This window comes from Salvia hispanica, chromosome 3 (genome assembly GCF_029641045.1).
Source record: "Salvia hispanica isolate PSC_SH4W2 chromosome 3, Shi_PSC_v1, whole genome shotgun sequence".
In the NCBI taxonomy this organism is placed as follows: domain Eukaryota; kingdom Viridiplantae; phylum Streptophyta; class Magnoliopsida; order Lamiales; family Lamiaceae; genus Salvia; species Salvia hispanica.
Window position 1 is genome coordinate 7,060,326 of NC_142694.1, and position 12,010 is coordinate 7,072,335.

General features: G+C 38.9%; 2 protein-coding genes across 6 annotated transcripts; both read right to left on the bottom strand.

Annotated features, from left to right (window-relative positions):
* Positions 1-328: 328 nt before the first annotated feature.
* LOC125214676 (histone-lysine N-methyltransferase ATX4-like) lies at positions 329-7,411 on the bottom strand. Of its 3 annotated transcripts, none has more exons than XM_048115795.2 (23): positions 6,136-7,411; positions 5,942-5,997; positions 5,617-5,830; positions 5,269-5,388; positions 5,101-5,169; positions 4,930-4,998; positions 4,765-4,850; positions 4,567-4,659; positions 4,333-4,468; positions 4,030-4,135; positions 3,826-3,925; positions 3,596-3,720; positions 2,906-3,051; positions 2,588-2,692; positions 2,405-2,469; positions 2,091-2,295; positions 1,907-1,993; positions 1,765-1,818; positions 1,593-1,682; positions 1,183-1,269; positions 996-1,070; positions 798-898; positions 329-712 (listed from the first exon to the last, which is right to left on the bottom strand). In XM_048115795.2, exons 1-23 carry the CDS (start codon positions 6,910-6,912, stop codon positions 622-624), a joined length of 3,057 nt encoding a protein of 1,018 aa, XP_047971752.1. In that variant the 5' UTR covers positions 6,913-7,411; the 3' UTR covers positions 329-621. The 3 variants fall into 3 exon arrangements, with proteins under 3 accessions (XP_047971752.1, XP_047971754.1, XP_047971753.1); XM_048115797.2 differs by having other exon boundaries at positions 5,269-5,385; positions 6,136-7,409; XM_048115796.2 differs by having other exon boundaries at positions 1,907-1,990; positions 6,136-7,408.
* Positions 7,412-8,573: 1,162 nt separating this feature from the next.
* On the bottom strand, positions 8,574-11,358 carry LOC125208927 (uncharacterized). Of its 3 annotated transcripts, none has more exons than XM_048108457.2 (4): positions 11,143-11,358; positions 9,337-9,864; positions 9,080-9,226; positions 8,574-8,906 (listed from the first exon to the last, which is right to left on the bottom strand). In XM_048108457.2, exons 1-4 carry the CDS (start codon positions 11,230-11,232, stop codon positions 8,814-8,816), a joined length of 858 nt encoding a protein of 285 aa, XP_047964414.2. In that variant the 5' UTR covers positions 11,233-11,358; the 3' UTR covers positions 8,574-8,813. The 3 variants fall into 3 exon arrangements, with proteins under 3 accessions (XP_047964414.2, XP_047964415.2, XP_047964416.2); XM_048108458.2 differs by lacking the exon at positions 11,143-11,358 and adding an exon at positions 10,612-10,757; XM_048108459.2 differs by lacking the exon at positions 11,143-11,358 and adding an exon at positions 10,285-10,561.
* Positions 11,359-12,010: the final 652 nt, after the last annotated feature.

A 12,010-nucleotide genomic window follows, 5' to 3' on the forward strand; every position in this document is an offset into this window, starting at 1 on the left:
TAACTTTTCAGGTCATGCCTCAAACACTACAGATACTAATTTTAATTTCAATGTGGGACGTAGCACTAGAAGATCTTTTTGTTGCTCCCAACCGAATACACTATATGAAGCTTTAGTTTTGGAAGCCTCTGCTTTATCGGTCGATGCTTTGGGGAGTTGGCGGCTAACCAATCCCAAGCCAGTGGTTTTGCTCGGACTGAGATTCAGTTGGATGAGAAGATTGGCCGAATGGTGGGTTGAGTGGATCGTCATTGAGCTTATGTGGGTCAACTCCAAGACTTTAAGACCATGGTCTGCGTTTTATAAAAATAGAAAAGAAAAGATAATGTCCATCACAAACATTTTTTTCAATAAATGATGCCATATCATTCTTGAACTACATGCTTCTTACTTGTGATTCACACAAAACTGCATCAAGCTCTACCCTCTATTGAGCAATGACCATTATTTGTAACCCTCTAAACTGCTCTCAAAATAGGGGAAAAATTACATTTTTTTTTGAAGCAAAAAAAGAAAGAAAAAAAAACTTTACAAAGTTAGTAGACTGATTGGTGAGGTCTTCTGCAAAGAGGAAACAAGTTAGAGTTCCTTCAAAGGAAACAATGGCTATGTCGGCGTAACCTAGTTCATGAATTTTCGACAACTTGGAGCGTTACACATGCAGGGAACTTTGAATTCTTCAGGTTCATCAGGATCAAACAAATAGTCATACCTGCCAAGATGCGCCAAAAAGTAACAGTTAAAACTCTAGCTGTGTCTTATGAGATATAAAAAGAGAGGGAGAGCGAGAGAGATACGTTAATTCATCCCCAGCAGGCACATTCATCTTAGCAATGAGTACAATTCTGCTTTCGCCATCACCCACACTCATTATCCTCGCATAGCAGTTGGGCATACACTGGAATGATGATCATTAAAAATCAAACAAATGCAACAAAAACAGGACAAACTTGCTAATAAACTGGGCACAGTAGCTCTTTTTTGAGAAAACTTACTGAGTGGTTTATTAACCGAGCGATGTTTCCTGCATCTGTGGCATCTACCACAACTTCTTCACTTATTTTGAATAACTGAGCAGATATAAAATTTAATTAGTACATGTCTGAAGTGTAACTGTGGGTGTGGGTGGGGAAGGGAACATATTATGTCAAAAACAATCAAATCTAGAAAGAATCATCTCACATAGCAGTCTTTTCCCTGTGCTCGATATCGAGCCTCTCTAAGATCTGCAACGCTGCGTCTGACCTGCTCACCACGATATTCAACAACCTGACAACCAAATGAAATTTAGAGCCAAATCCCTCATATAATTACTAAGGGGGATTTGGTTTGAGTGATACGATAGATTGATAAAATATGACTTAAGATTATTTGAATGTTAAGATGGTCCTACAAATCTCCATTAATCAGTCCATCATAGTAAACAGTGGATTTGATTGGATAATTTTTTATAAATCCTCCCTAGCACTCAAAGTAAATGCCCTGTTCGTGATCTGTGCTACTGGAAGACGACTAGTAGACGATGTATTCTTCCTATATCTCTTCTACAGTCTTGACTTACTGTAAATGAATAAATAGTTAAGAGGAATTACCATTTCTCCTTCCTGGATGTTCCTACGTGCAAACAGGCCCCATCCATGTATTGCAGATCGACCAAAGCACACTTTATCTTTTTCCGTTTTCTGGATGCATAAACAAGTATAAATGACGTCACATGTCAACCTCCAGACCATCACTAGAAACACATCAACAACTTTATATTACCTGTAAATGATGAAGCCGTTCTCTGAAAGTGGAGAAGTTAGGCTTCTCTATTTTCTGTTTCAGAAGGTATAGGAGTTAAGTAGAAGGCTTTCAGTTAAGAAATAGATAAAAGAAATAAAATTGCAAGGTTGATGAAATTTACTCTGTTTGCATTTAAATTCAGTATTGCACTCATAGGATGATGACGAGGTCCCATAATTTGGTGAGGAATGGCCTCCTTTCTTGTCTGCTAGCAAGCAAGAATATGAAAGAAAGATCAAAATAGGATACATAAAATTGTTATAACTTGTCAAATATGCATAATGAAAAACTATTGTTGCATGAACCTTTTTTGTTCTTTTGTAGACGCGACATCTGGCGGCGGAAAATGGATCCACCTCCTCAGTATCTTCTGGAGAAGGTTCCTCAAGTTTCAATCTGCTAGTTGAAATTAACCTTGCTCCCATGTGTCTTTTACTTTGAAGCAAGCTTTTGGTAGAGAAAGTCCCCTTTGGGGTTTCTACAATCAAAACTGTATCTGGATTGGGAGCCCTACACAACAAAGGTGGAAAGAGTAATGATGCATCCATACAAGGCAGGACTCAGCATAATAACCACCAAAGCTATTACTATATTAAAAGAAATACGCAAATAGTAATACCTGTGATAGGCACAGTATGAAACCATTTTCGTAAATTGTTTTCCATTCTTCTCCAGGCAATGCAACTGCATTTTGCAATACACTCAGTGAAGAATTGCATAATATATTCCCCTGGAATCCAATTAATTTACTGCATGAACTAGCTCAAACACACAAAAGACATGAAAATTAGTCGCTTCTCACCTCCATGCGATACCCTGCTCTTGACGCGCACATTGCATGGTAATAGGTGGAACACTTGCAACATTGCGTACAAGAACCGTGGATTTGTTTGCAAACCACACAGATCTGCAACATAAATAAACATCCTCATTTAGTAAGGAAATAGTAAAAGATTTGGTGAAGTATATTAAAAAATCTGCAACAACATCACCATCAGGTTTCAGGTAAGGGCAATGTATAAATAACTAACCAAACAGAACAACAGAAGATATATATTACCATGGGAAAACTTGAAACATGCCTAAGAATAATTAGGTTCATGAGTTGTAGAAACATTACCTTCACAAAAGAGCTTGAAGGAATTCTCAATATTCCAAGGGCAGGCTCCATCTTTTCATCACTTGCAAAAGAAACTTCAGGTTGAAACCAAGCACAAGTGATGTGAACCCACAAAGGAGCAATGTCCATAGGCTTCAAAGCACCCCCTATTTTGGAAAATACATATAATGGTAAAAAATTGAAGGTTAGTCAGCTTTTTTGTACTTTTCAATGGAGATTATATTTCCCTGGACAAGATATTTATTGAGTTACATAGTATATTACTAGAAAACAGAATCTAGGTACTTGAGATGTAATTAACTTCATTGGTTATTTCTCCTCTTTGTAGTAAGTACCCTGACTGGATATTTCGAGGGGAGGGAACAGAATATCAATTGCTTGGCAAACTTTTCAAAAGAACATCAGATGTATCCTAATGCTTTCCTCTTTCCTTCTATAAACTTTTGTTTCTAAATCAGAACAACTCACCAACTAATGACTGCCACTAACCAAACACTTATGCATAAAATTTCCCAGTCAGCGGTTACACTGGAGTTGAATTCCACATAAAGAAGGCCAAAACAAGCAAAACGTACATATTTCCAACAAATTTAAGTTAGACCATGATATCAACAGACAAAAAACCAGCAAGCGCTTATGATTTAATGATTTTATTTCTAAATAAGGGAAAGCATGTGAGAAGATTCACACCTTTCACAGGACAGAGGCAACATTCCCTCTCAATATCAGGTGTTTCGCAGGCTCTACAGACCCATGAAGTAAAATCACTAACATGTCTTGCTCCATAGCATTCTTGATGAACGGCTATTTGACATCTGAGAGTATCAATGAAAAATCAACCTCGCATTCATCACAAGGAGTACGTTTGAAGAACATACACGTATTTAACAGCAAAAAATGGAGCCAAGTTGGACATATACCTAATACAAATAATAATTTTGTTGAAGTCCCAATCTTCAACCCAACGACATACTGCACACCTTTCTGTTGTCCACTTCGCACAAACAGGTTCATAGTGCTCTATCATGTCAAAAACAGCTAAGTTATAATTCGTGCATCAGTGGATAGAGCAGCATATATATTTCAACAGAACATGAGCATTAACGCAGAGCTTAGGAGCGAACCTTGTAGGAAATTCAGCAACTTCTGCTTCCGCACTTTGAGAGAAGGCCGCTTGACAGATTTAGCAGGAACAAGGCTACGTTCATGGCATTCGGCCATCTGTAACATCTATTAAAGGAAATGACCTTAAAAATGGACGTGTTTGACACAGTATGTCATGAAAGTTTCAATAACAATTAAATAAGCAAATCTTCTATCAGCAATCCCCTAAACTGGATAACTTATGCATACAGCTACAACCCTTTCAAACATGCTCCAGGAAAATAGACAGAAATTTGAAAGACAGACTAGCTTTGAGAACACACCCATTGCTCAAGAGGCAGCAAGGAGCCTTTCACCCTGACACTTGATTTCCAGTTCTTCGTTTTCGATCCCGTGTGCCGTTCCCATTCACTAAGTGCCTGCTTCTCCATTCCACAACACCCACACTTGCAAACAACTCTGCAAAGGGTGAAAAGATGGAAATGTTGCTTTCAGAAAATCATAGGACGTGTAAAGTATCCAGAGTAGATGAAAGTGGAAACATAACTAAAACTTACAAATGGAGACTTGGATAGTAAATTCCCTCAACACCACAGCAAACGACAGCAACCTTGTCAGGCAATGCAAATTTGCCATTCTTTTTCTTGTTTCTGCACCAGAGATCATTACTCTCAGAATTGGGGCGACAAAAGGATTTTGAATTGCAGACAATACAAAACTAATACAGTAGAAAAAACAGAGCAAGCATAACTTACTTAGACTGCAAAGTTTCGGAATCAGATAGCTCAAAATTGAACCTAGCTTTGCATTCAGGGCAGTAATAATCACTTGCTGCCAGATCCTGGAATCAGAGAGAGTTGTTTCATAAAACAATAAATTTCAGATCCTTGAAATTGTGAATGCAGTGCATGGAAGGAGACCTTGAAATTTCTTTTCGAAACTTTGTCACACTCTGCATGGACCCAGACTTTACAACCATTACATCGCACCTGATATTTTTATGAGAAACAATGATTAGGAGAAAATAGCAACCACATATCAGAGGACATATCAATACAGATAAGCTACCAAAAGCTTAAACATAATATTACCCATGTTCCATTATCCGATTGGTTCCGAATCTTTTTGCATATGCCACAATAGTGTTTCATTTTTTTCAACTGAAACACAAAAGAAGCAATCATCAGTTAACTAGAAAGACCTGTAGATGATACTGGAAGATGACTTAAGAATGCAGCTGAGTATAGCGAGCAACAAACCCTGGTGCAAGAAGTACATAGACGATTGGTACCAGGAACTACTTTCTTTGACAAGTAAGGAGCAAGGCTTGTTCCACATGCTTCACAACATTGTGATTCTTTCTTTAAATGAGCATCCTGCTAGGAAAGATGAAATCTTCTTAACTTTGTGATATTAAAGCAGGCAATTTTAGTATTTTCTATAAATATATTTACTAAATTGAAACACAAAATTAAATTGAACAATATTTGAGGAATGATCGGAGCTGGGCCAGACGTCCAATTTCCACACAAAAAAAAAGTAGTACAGGATGCATGGAACACTAACAGGCGAACCAAATCATCATATGATGAATGCTATCAACACACCGGTTCTGCAGAGCTGCACTGCTGATCCTGATTTAAACCAGTAGCCTCAAACACCCGTCTCCTAAGAGAGTGAGGATAGTGCGACTTGCCAGCTGCGGCACTGATTTCAACCATCAACATCTCGTTGAAGCCATTTTCAGCTAGAAAAGCCTCCTCTATTGCAGAACGAAGATCACCAGGCTTGCTATCATTGAGTTCAGTCTGCCCCTGGAACCTACGGCAACAAAATTTACATCGCTTCCAACTCCACACACACCCACCACCAATTGAGAGGGGAGAAACAAAAAGGGGGTACAGGGGAGAAGAAAAAAACAAAAATAACTACCTGTCCACGTAGTCAACAAATGGAAATATCCTCCCGCTTTTAATCCATGCATAGTCCTGCCCAAATAAAAAAAGGCGTGCCAAAATAAGTGCATGCAATCCCACCAACCATGTTCTTTGTCACAAGCAAACATCTGTTAGGTATTACAGTTGGAAAGCCAAAAAAAGAACATAAAATACGAGCACATAATTTACCCTTTGTGTTCCGTTGCCAGAATAACCAAAGAACATTACGCAAACTGCACCAGCAATCCGATAGTTGAACACTTGCGTTGGCACCTGCAACTCATGATTGAGCACGATTGCAGGCCAAGCAGGACAATGCTTCCCAGGTATCGCCCAAACTATATCACCTTCACCAAAATCTTTGGTACTATACAATCTATCAATACTAGACATATCTATACACTCATCATCATCATAACCATCTTCATTCCTCAATTCCGCAATCTCATCCACAGACAGAGGCGAAAACTTGCGGCATTCGCTCTGTTTCCTAGGAACGTTCGCATCGCCGCGAATCCTGAGGGGTTTCGAGCTCGATTTATTGTCCTTCTGTTTCACCGGAACATATTCTGTATCCTCTCTAACAGCATTCTTACTCTCTTTCTTCCAATTATCGAGAATCGAATCATTGAATCGTGAAGGCAATACCTGGACCCTCCCTCGCGAGGTCCTCACCAGCGGCGGCCTTGATACCTCCTTCGATTTTGACGTCTGCTCAGACCTCGATTCCGAAGCCTCGCCGCCGCCTCCAACTGGAGCCTCCGCGGCAATTTTTTGAACACCATAACCATTGAATGGAATTATACCGGCGGCGGCCTCTCCAAGGAGATGCAGAGGAAAGTAATGATTGGAAGTTTTGCGTTTCTTCCGATTGACCGATAAGTCGTCGTCATCACCGGCCGAGTCACCGACTCGGCACCGTTTCATAATCGGCATTACCGTTTTCAAGCTCTTCTTCACTATCATCCTCCTCAAAAACTCCCAATTCACTCAGTTGAAAACCCTAATTACGACTACAAACTCCAGCGGCGTAAGGAAGCTCGGCCGGCAGTGGAACCGGATAAATTTCCGGCCTCAATTGAAGGGAAAGTCGAGGAGAGAAGCAAATTCCCGGCGTTGAGGGAGCAGTATCGGAATAGGGATCTCTGGATGAAGCAAGCGAGACCTTTTCTCTCTCTAACTGCAAGTCGATGAGAGAGAAAGCGAGATAGGTGCGCTAATTTTATATACATATATATACACGGAGTGTGTATGTATATAATTCAGCACGTTTTATTATTATTATTTTGGCATTGTAATTGATTGAAGATAAATTTTGGTGGAGCGGCAGAATTTGGAATTGTATTTGGATTGGAATGTATAGATACAACAAATTGTACGTGTAGTTTGAGAAACGAAGAAGCGTTGGTGTGTGAAGTGAAGATTCCGCGTTGTGATTGTGATGGTGACAACCTCGTATAATAGACAGAATTTCTATGGTTGTCTGGATTGTAGTTTACGTATGTTTTTTTTAAAAATTTTCTGGTTCTCTGCTGATATGGTGAAGAAGAGAAACAAAGTGTAATGGAGAAAGAAAGAAATTTTCTTTTAAAATATATATTTATTTTTGTAGAGTACACAAAGTTGATCGAGTAGATTCAATTGGTCTGGCGCCAACCAAATCCAAAGTTGGTTGAGTTTTTCCTATAAAGGAAAGGGTCGAAGAAAGCCTCCGGCCTACCTTCCATGGTGGGGTCGCTGTTTAATTTTAAAAACCGAATTTAATGAAGTTTTTCAGCTCACGGTCCCAAACCTGGATCGAGGCATCCGCCATTGTAAGTGTGCGTGTGCGTGTGCGTGTGCGGGTCGAAGGATGCATGAGTACTTGAAGAATGGATTGTCTTTAATTTTTATGGTTGGGGCTCGATTTTAGAGAGCAATAATTGATGAGTTTCATTTGAAAGTTTTGCCATCGTTGAACATTTCTTCGATTAGTACCTACCTACTACTAGTATTTTTTGGGGTTATGGTATTGTACATCTGAAATCGAAAATAACCATATTATTGGGCTGCCGCTGCGAAGGAGAACGACTCGCAGCGGAGTCGGCGCAGAGCTTGTGGGTGGCCGCCCGATTCAATAATTTTCTTTATTACAATTACTCATGGATATGAAATTCACTGACAATTTGTTTTTAATAAAATTTGGTTTAATATTCTTCCATGATTTTAAGGTTACGACTTTAGAAAGAGGTAATCTAGTTACATAATTTTGCTAAAACAGGAAATAAAAGAAAGATCCATTGACCTTTTTCTTCTGGGTCGCGATCTACTTGGTCAGGGGTTAAAGACGATAGTTAAATCTCATTACGGTTTATTAGTACCTACGATGATTCAATTATTTTAGTATAGTAGAGTATTTTCTAGGTGGAGATAGTTAACAGTCTGGTTAATTAGTTAGAGATTGAGTCAGAAGTATAAAGGCAAAATGGATGAATTGATGCCTTTATCCTCTTATAATGGCTAGAAATGTTTCAGGTGCGATAATGCTATAAGGATTTAAGAGCATCCACAACAAAGGGGCGCGGGGGAGGATAATGGAGTGGAGGCAGCCGGCGGTTCAAGCACACCCTAGTTAAAAAGATTGAAGATGAGAAACAAAAGACGTTATTTATAGTGTTTATGGAATTATTAAAAAGTAGTACTCCCTACATAATAATCTAAACGAACATTTGATTTAATCTACAAAGGCTAATTATTGTCTTAGCTGAGCTGCTACGCCAAACAAACAAATTAAGCTTATTAGTATTCCTTACACCACCACCATCATCTTCATCTTGTTTGCTTCTTCACTACATAAACTCTAACAACTACTCACTCTCTCCTATGCTTCATAGCTTCTTCCCAGCTTCTGTTTCTTCCGTCTTTGCAAATCTTCCTCGAACTCTCGGCTGGCTATCCGCCAGAGCTTTCCTGCAAGCATACTGCAACCAAGCAAAGCAACAACTTACTACAACGACCAATGCTGGATCCAGAACGAAACTCATAGGGTCGGGAGGGGAAGGCAGATGTGGTGCATCACCATCACCGACAATAGGACGAAGAAGAGAAGTGAACTCCTCAAATGCAACAAATGAAAAGGGCCTTTTGGATTTACCTTGATTTTTCTGCCAAAATTTCTCTTGGACTTCTTACTCCAGTATCTTGATAGCTTCTCCCGTCGGACCTCAGAAAGGCAACTGCTCATCACTCGCACTTGCCCCATTGGCGATTCGACGTGGTTTATGCTACCATTACAAAGAGCCTGTCATCAAAACTCCACTGTCAAGAATCATCTATACGTCTCAACAGCACAACCAAGAAGGATCGAAAATGATGCTTGTTTCAACCAATTTAATTCAACTTGATTGATACCTTTATGTCTCCTTCACTGTATGCTCGTCGCATCCCATAAGCAGCTTCGAAGTCTTCAACTGCAAAATCAAGAAAGCTGGGCCTCAGGGGAGCCTCATGGACGTCGTTGTCCATCGATCTCAGACAACTGGAGCTAACACTCTTCTGAAATGAACATTCGACAGACGACTTCTCATCTATCAACATCTTCTCATCACTAGTACTCTTGACAGTAGGGATGTTGATGCTGAGGACTTCAGAGAGCGGAGTTTCGTTTCCTTCCTTTGCCAAAATATCCTTCCTGCACTCGTAGAAGACCTCGCTGAGGAGCTGCCCACTCTCAATCGACGACTCAACGTCCGACACACTCAATGACTGAGGGGAGATGGCATCTTCTCCACAAGAGATCATTGATATGGCAACTGTCATAGGATCAAGGCCCATGACAGGCTCCTCGATAACTGGTTGGGGGGCGTTGAACAGATCTCCTTCACCCCAGATGTTGTCATCAGAGACAGCAAACGCCTGAACATAGCTGTTTGGTGTGCCCTGCAGCAAGTAGCATATCTCTGAATCAAGTTCAAGAAACCATCGCATATATATACAAGCATGGTAGCCGATAAAATACGTTATAATCAAGCATTTTTACTGAAATGCGTAACGTTTCCAGTATCTCAATAGCCACAATACATTAATAGATGATATCATATATCAACAGAAAACTCCCAAGTAAACAAGAAATAACAAAGGAGAGAGACCTAAAATCAACTATCAAGCCCACTGAAACTGGCCTACCACAACAAAGTAGGAAAAGTTTTTTGGCCATATAGAGAGAGAAGTTGTTGCAAGGCAGTTCTAGAGTCTAGACAGCCTAAGCAATATGTATGCATTACAACATAGATGAAAACCAGCTGGCAAAATCAACACGGCATATTCATTAAAGAGGACCAATAATGGTTCTTCGTTTACCCTCGTGGCCATGGTGACTCCAACACAACCTATTGGTTGGAGGAGAAGCGACCAGTAGAGCTGCGCTTACATGAAGGAATCAAGCAACGACGAGTGACTCGACCGCTACAAGTTGTCACCTACTACTAATTAGAATATAAACTAAGATTAAAATAACCTAGCCAAGATACTAATTCTATAAGCATCAATTACATCCTACAAAACAATTTAGCAGATGAAAAGACAAGAAACAGTTAGATCAACCCTTTTTCCAAGGAAACAAAGATATTTTCATCCACAAACCAAAATTCCTTAAAAAAAAGCACAATTTTGTTAAAAAAATCCCACCCTTTTCATCATTAATCGGCATAAGTTGGTCGAAAAGGGGGAATCCAGAGCCACAAGTTGGCATGAAAAGGATAACATTTTCACGAAAAAGACTTGTTTTTGTGCAATGATATTCGAGGTCTATTTATATCATGTGTTCTGGAAAGAGGAATTGACAAGTTTGTGAAGAACACGGAACTAATGATTGTGATATTATTCATGCTCCAATATTTATGTCTCAACTCCAAATGCTTTCCATTTATGCTTAGTGGGAAATTAGATTCAAACTTAGAAATTAGGTTTGCCTTTTTTGGTTCATGTTGGTCAAGTTTTATAGCAACCAAATGGGAATTCTTGCCGCCTCCATGTTAAGACGAGGTTGAAAATGTCACAATTCAATTGAATCAACCTATGTTTTGGAGAAACATAAAAATAGAAAAGAAAAGCAGAATGAAGATATGAAACCCCCAACAGAAAAGGGGGAAAAGATCAAATTTTTGCAATCTTTTTTTAACGCAGAGAAGAATTCAAGAAAATGGAAAGATTAGTTACCGATGAAGCATTGGGCTTGTGAGAGCAGCCAAAGTCTTCAAAGTGGTGAACTTCTTGAGGGAAGTAAGGGTGCACTAGCGGTGCATACATTTACTTCACTTGTCTTTCTACCTTTTTCAAAGATGAAAGAGATAGAGAGAGAAGTGTACTTGCAAGTAGTAGTGTGAGAGAGCTGCTTTAATGGAGGGAGGTGGGCTTTTATAGTTGTCGACACAGAGAGAGAGGAATCTGATTTGGGAATGATGTTTGATGTCTTTCATATTAGGAGATCGAATTTTGCAACAGTAAAACGAAGGATGAAAATTTTAATTACAGTTATTATCAAACTTTGCGCAACTTGAAGACTTGAATTAGCCAATAGTTAAATAATTTAACTAAAAAAACAAAAAATGTTGTTTGGAATTGTTAATTGATTTTTGACAAGGTGAGGTTGAAGTTCCGCAATTTGAACTCAATAATTGCAATTAGCTTCAATGGAAACAGGATTGTAAATGAAGAGTTGTACATTTTCTCAACTTGATGGACTGATTTTTCATATTTTAAGATGACAAAATATGAAAGTGACAACTGAATGACGACAACAAATAATGTTTTAAAACTCATAAATGAAGCCAAATTATATCATTCAGATCTAACATTATACCTAATACCATGAAATGGTGCCATTTATATAATTCAGAATCAGACACTCATTATTTCTATAATACTATGTTATAAGTCTTGACCGTGTATAAATATTAAATATTTGGATTCATTATTGGATTAACACAACCTGATCACAATTATTATTAATAATATTGAGCTACACACAACCTTTAATTTTTTGCAATTGTAATACTTGTCGTGTGACATTCATCATGTAAAACGA

What these genes read in the sequence shown, in the direction of transcription:
- LOC125214676 (XM_048115795.2), bottom strand. Translation starts at nt 6,912, where the DNA reads ATGATAGTGAAGAAGAGCTTGAAAACGGTAATGCCGATTATGAAACGG. An exon ending in GTTGCTGAATTTCCTACAAG is followed by an intron (nt 3,926 to 4,029) that starts GTTCGCTCCTAA and finishes TTGACATGATAG; the next exon opens with AGCACTATGAACCTGTTTGT. An exon ending in ACATCCAGGAAGGAGAAATG is followed by an intron (nt 1,270 to 1,592) that starts GTAATTCCTCTT and finishes TTTGGTTGTCAG; the next exon opens with GTTGTTGAATATCGTGGTGA.
- LOC125208927 (XM_048108457.2), bottom strand. Translation starts at nt 11,232, where the DNA reads ATGTATGCACCGCTAGTGCACCCTTACTTCCCTCAAGAAGTTCACCAC. An exon ending in ACAGTGAAGGAGACATAAAG is followed by an intron (nt 9,227 to 9,336) that starts GTATCAATCAAG and finishes TTTTGATGACAG; the next exon opens with GCTCTTTGTAATGGTAGCAT. An exon ending in ATTTTGGCAGAAAAATCAAG is followed by an intron (nt 8,907 to 9,079) that starts GTAAATCCAAAA and finishes GCTTGGTTGCAG; the next exon opens with TATGCTTGCAGGAAAGCTCT.